Raw genomic sequence first — 6000 nt, forward strand, 5'->3', positions numbered from 1 at the left:
AACTCACTCACACATAGGACATATGCATTCACATACATCCATCCATCCATTCATTCATTATCCATTCACAAATTACATATTTTTGTTTTTGTAACCGAAACAAAACCAAAAAGCACCTTACCACACAATTACCAGAAAAGCAACGAGCAAAAGGTACTGACAGTCTGTTTCCCTACTACATTGTTGAGAAATCGGGCATTAGGCTTTGAGTCATCCATCCCTAAGTTCATTATGCATTTGTAGCTCTTTCATTTAATTGAAAAAAAATAAATCGTCCCAGAAGCAGCACACATTGCAGTAGAAATCGTTTCACAAGCATTTACTAATTGAACACTATTGGAAGGAAAACCTCTTTTTATAAATAGCCGTGAAATAAAAATACTGTACAACTAACTGAGAAACTCACCCGAAGTGCCTTCTCCCATACTTGGTTCAGTTTAGCGATCCTGAACTCGACATTCTGATCACCGCTTTCTAGTTCATTTGCTTGCCGGGAGTATTTGTTTGCAAGGACACAAAGGTTCATATGAACACTAAAGAGACATAGCGCAATCAATTTCATTCTAAAAGATAAAAAAAAAAGACAGAAAGAACCGACATAGAACCCTACACCAAACTCAACTACCTTATTGCACAAGGACTAAGTATGATGACAGAGAGCATGCGGCCTTTAAAGAACTCCTGCCCAATTGCGCGTCAATCTGGGATTTGTAGTCTATTATACGGCACTGCTCTATTCTTTCTCAAACAAAACGGACGGCTCATAAAACTACAACTTCCAGAAGACACCTGTTTATACACTCTCCTGGCAACGGAGGCTTGCGAATATTTCGGAACCAATCAGCGAACTTCACGCAAATTCCACTCACTTCCCCCTCTCCCCCCTCCCCCCCTAAAGAATTGCAAGTACAGTACTATGCTTAACTCAAAGCCTCTTTTTATTAATTAATTATTATCTCTGTTTAAAATATTTGTAATATAATTTTTCTTGCAATTTTTAACGTTAATTTTGTTTCACTTAACTTTCTGAACTGTATTGGGACCGTCCGGGGTATATGAATGCGTTAACCTGATTTATATCTATGACATAATACATTTTGCAATAGTATTAAATTATTTTACAATACAATTAAAATAGGTTCAGAAAAGCTATTTCGTTCAGCATCAGTTAATAGGTTTTAACATGAATGATCCAGTACTATATATCTACCATTACACCTTACAGTAGGAAAGTTAGTGTCAGCCACTTTTAGACAAAGACGTCTAGTTATGGAAGTGATCTCAAAACTTTGCGAATCATTGTTATACTTGAATTTTATGCAGTAAACATTTATTTAAAATAAGCTAATGTTGCTCAGTATTTACCGTTAAATGCACTGTATTGCAGCGTCAAATTACGCATCTTTGTCAGATTTGCTGCTGTGTTGCGCTAAGGGTTCAATACTTTGCCTCAGCAGCCGTTTTACAGTATAGCAATAGCAATTTCGTGGTTATCATAAAAAGGAGAGTGTGTGATTAACTTAAGCTTAGCAAAGAGTTTATTTTGTACCAGTGAATCTTTATTTACTGATTGTTTAATATGAAGGCACTAATTCCATTTACCTTTTTTTCTCTGTCACTATGACACTCCTATCAGATTAAGGGAAATAATACAGAGCTACTTAGAGTGGTTAGAGGCCTTCTCCTTTAATATCAAACTACAGATTTAATAATTAATAATATTGTAGTTTCTACCCAACCTCCAGTGGTTACAGGGCAGTCAACCAACTAAGTTAATGTTTCATGAGATAATATTGGCAAGTAGTCCTTTAGTAGTTGCTTAGGCTATTTCATTCATCGACCTTCAGGGAGAAATAATTAGTCTTGAAGCTTCCCTGAGAGGAGTCTGTAGAACTTATACCAGAAGAGTCACGCCTCAGCAGTACACAAGGTCTAAGTGTAATAATTCAGAGTTTCACTTATACATAAGAAAGGACAAGGAGAAGATATAGTTTTAAGGAGCTCCCACTGTCTGCTCTATAAACATTTTCCCCAATTTGAACTTTTAAATTAAAGAGTGCACTTCCCTGATCATGGATGACATTTTTTGGTAATTTTTTTGGGTGCCCCTTGGAGATTCTGCACTGTTGATGGTGGTCATTAACAAAATAGTAAATGGGAAAAACAAGGGCTGGCTTATAGAGGATCAGGGGCTATAGGAATATGTGCATTGAAATGCTTGGGACTCTCTAACATCAGGGGCTACACAGCTGCTATTGGTAGCTCTCCCTAACAATGCCACTATATCTTATTACTGCTAGATCTAAAATTTTCTGCAATTTAGTGTTGCAATTCTTGAGAATTTACAGATTTTATGAGTGCTATTTAAGTTCTTTGTGGGGCCAGCCTGAAAGTTTGCCCAAAAATATCACAAATATCAATGTTAAACAACTGACTTTAAAGCAGTTTATTCTATTACTTACACTGAACTTTGTTTTCATGCTCAGACACCTACAACTCCGGATGAAGTATTTGCTATAAATTTTCACTTTGTACACATCAGGCTATTTAAAATCATGTGTTCTATATTCCCAAGCAAATGGTAAGACACAGTATTAAATTCTTGCTTTATTATTAATTGTCACTGATATTCAATGCAATTCTGTCTATTTTTGTATAGTGCTCTTCACTGAGTGCTGTGATGTGTTCTCAGGTAAAATTAAAGTACAGAATAACTAAATACAGAATTACTAAACATAAAGACATAAATCTGTTTAAAAACAAAGAAAACTATATAGAAAGGAATATTAGCATAATTCAAAACCATTAATTAATGTCCATTAATCACTATAATTATTAAGTTATGGGCAGTTCACAACAGAAGAGAGGAAAACAAAAACTTCAGTCAGCTGCACCCCTGGAGAAAATAAACCTCTGGGTAGTCCACAGGTGATTATAAGAGAGACAATTAAAGACAAAGTCAGTCACAGGCACAGTCCTAGAGATCTCAGCCAGCTAGCTGCCTACCCCCTTCTGGGCATTCTATAGTGGAGTCTGTGCTGGGCCATCCAGTCTGATGACAGAATACTTCTTCATCTGGAAAAAAACTTTTCATTGGGCAGGAGAGCATCTTGACAGTACAGCAGTGCCACATCAAGATGCTGAGAAGACAAACAGAATAGAGGTGGGTTGCTAAAGGTTTATAGATATTGTATTACTTATTTTTTTGTGCAAATGACTAACAAACAAAAGGGTATGTTAGACTAAAGTAGTGAGTCTTCATCCTAGATTTAACAGTTGAGGCTGAAGGGGCATCTCTTACATTAGCAGGCATATCATTCCCACAATATTGGGGCCCTATAACTAAAGACTTGATCTCCCACTGTTTATTTATTAATACATGGAATCTTATGTAGGCCAGTGTCCTGTAATGTGCACATTGATTTGTAAGTAATGATAAGTTCAAATAAGTAACCAGGGCCTTGGTCATTTAAGGCTTTATATGTAAGAAGGAGGATTTTGAAATCAGCCCTGAGCTTAACTGTAAAGACTTGACAGCTGAAGTTATGTATTTGTATTTTCTGCTTCATGTAATAATTCTTACAGCAGCATTTTGAATAACTGAAAGCTTCATAAAGAACAATTTGACTAGCCAGTGAATAAAGGATTGCAGTAGTCAATCCTACTGAAAATAAATGCATAAATTAATTTCTCAGTATCATGCATATTTAGAAGAAGTTTTGACTTTTTATTTATTTTTAAGATGGAAAAACATTTTTTGATAGTTTTGTAATGTGTGTTTTAAACAACATACTAGTGTCACAGATAACACCTGATAGAGTAAAGCTAACAGTGATCCATCCATCCATCCATCCTCTTCCACTTATCCGAGGTTGGATCGCGGGGGCAGCAGCTTGAGCAGAGATGCCCAGACTTCTCTCTCCCCGGCCACTTTTTCTAGCTCTTCCGGGAGAATCCCAAGGCATTTCCAGGCCAGCCCAGAGACACAGTCCCTCCAGCGTGTCCTGGTTCTTCCCCGGGGCCTCCTCCCGGTTAGACGTGCCCGGAACACCTCACCAGGGAGGCTCTACTCTGAGCCCCTCCCGGATGACTGAGCTTCTCACCCAATCTTTAATTAAGGGAAAGCCCAGACACCCTACGGAGGAAACTCATTTCAGCCGCTTGTATTCGCGATCTCGTTCTTTCGGTCACTACCCATAGCTCATGACCATAGGTGAGGGTAGGAACATAGATCGACTGGTAAATTGAGAGCTTCGCCTTGCGGCTCAGCTCCTTTTTCACCACGACAGACCGATGCAGAGCCCGCGTTACTGCGGATGCCGCACCGATCCGCCTGTCGATCTCACACTCCATTCTTCCCTCACTTGTGAACAAGACCCCGAGATACTTGAACTCCTCCACTTGGGGCAGAATCTCGCTACCAACCCTGAGAGGGCACTCCACCCTTTTCCGGCTGAGGACCATGGTTCCCATCCCAGCCGCTTCACACTCGGCTTCGAACCGATCCAGAGAGAGTTGAAGATCACAGCCTGATGAAGCAAACAGGACAACGTCATCTGCAAAAAGCACTGACCCAATCCTGAGTCCACCAAACCGGACCCCCTCAATGCCCTGGCTGCGCCTAGAAATTCTGTCCATAAAAGTTATGAACAGAATCGGTGACAAAGGGCAGCCCTGGCGGAGTCCAACTCTCACTGAAAATGGGTTCGACTTACTGCCAGCAATGCGGACCAAGCTCTGGCACCGATCGTACAGGGACCGAACCGACCTTATCAGGGGGTCTGGTACCCCATACTCTCGGAGTACCCCCCACAGGATTCCCCGAGGGACACGGTCGAATGCCTTTTCCAAGTCCACAAAACACATGTAGACTGGTTGGGCAAACTCCCATGCACCCTCCAGGACCCTGCTAAGGGTGTAGAGTTGGTCCACTGTTCCGTGACCAGAACGAAAACCACACTGTTGCTCCTGAATCCGAGGCTCGACTATCTGACGAACCCTCCTCTCCAGGGCCCCCGAATAGACTTTTCCAGGGAGGCTGAGGAGTGTGATCCTTCTGTAGTTGGAACACACCCTCCGGTCCCCTTTCTTAAAGAGGGGGACCACCACCCCGGTCTGCCAATCCAGAGGCACTATCCCTGATGTCCATGCGATGTTGCAGAGGCGTGTCAACCAAGACAGTCCTACAACATCCAGAGCCTTGAGGAACTCCGGGCATATCTCATCCACCCCCGGGGCCCTGCCACCAAGGAGTTTTTTGACCACCTCGGTGACCTCAGTCCCAGAGATGGGGGAGCCCACCTCTGAGTCAACAGGCTCTGCTTCCTCATTGGAAGGCATGTAAGTGGGGTTGAGGAGGTCTTTGAAGTACTCCCCCCACCGACCCACAACGTCCCGAGTCGAGGTCAGCAGCGCACCATCCCCACCATATACAGTGTTGACACTGCACTGCTTCCCCTTCCTGAGACACCGGATGGTGGACCAGAATCTTCTCGAAGCCGTCCGAAAGTCGTTTTCCATGGCCTCCCAAACTCCTCCCATGCCTGAGTTTTTGCCTCAGCAACCACCAAAGCCGCATTCCGCTTGGCCTGCCGGTACCTATCAGCTGCCTCCAGAGTCCCACAGGACAAAAGGGTCCTGTAGGACTCCTTCTTCAGCTTGACGGCATCCCTCACTGCCGGTGTCCATCAACGGGTTTGGGGATTGCCGCCACGACAGACACCGACCATCTTACAGCCGCAGCTCTGGTCAGCTGCCTCAACAATAGAGGCACGGAACATGGCCCATTCGGACTCAATGTCCCCCACCTCCCTCGGGACGTGGTTGAAGTTCTGCCGGAGGTGGGAGTTGAAGCTACTTCTGACAGGGGGCTCTACCAGATGTTCCCAGCAGACCCTCACAACACGTTTGGGCCTACCAGGCCTGACCGGCATCCTCCCCTACCATCAAAGCCAACTCACCACCAGGTGGTGATCAGTTGACAGCTCTGCCCCTCTCTTC

At 43.2% G+C, this 6000-nt stretch overlaps 1 protein-coding gene across 1 annotated transcript in view; it reads right to left on the reverse strand.

Moving 5' to 3' along the window:
* Positions 1-643, reverse strand: part of lrpap1 (low density lipoprotein receptor-related protein associated protein 1) — a 47881-nt gene extending 47238 nt beyond the window's left edge. The window contains exon 1 of the mRNA XM_028801725.2: positions 407-643. Coding sequence (XP_028657558.2) covers positions 407-562 — 156 coding nt within the window. The 5' untranslated portion in view covers positions 563-643. The remainder of the gene's footprint in view (positions 1-406) is intronic.
* Between the last annotated feature and the right edge of the window lie 5357 nt (positions 644-6000).

This window comes from Erpetoichthys calabaricus, chromosome 5 (genome assembly GCF_900747795.2).
Source record: "Erpetoichthys calabaricus chromosome 5, fErpCal1.3, whole genome shotgun sequence".
Classification (NCBI taxonomy): domain Eukaryota; kingdom Metazoa; phylum Chordata; class Cladistia; order Polypteriformes; family Polypteridae; genus Erpetoichthys; species Erpetoichthys calabaricus.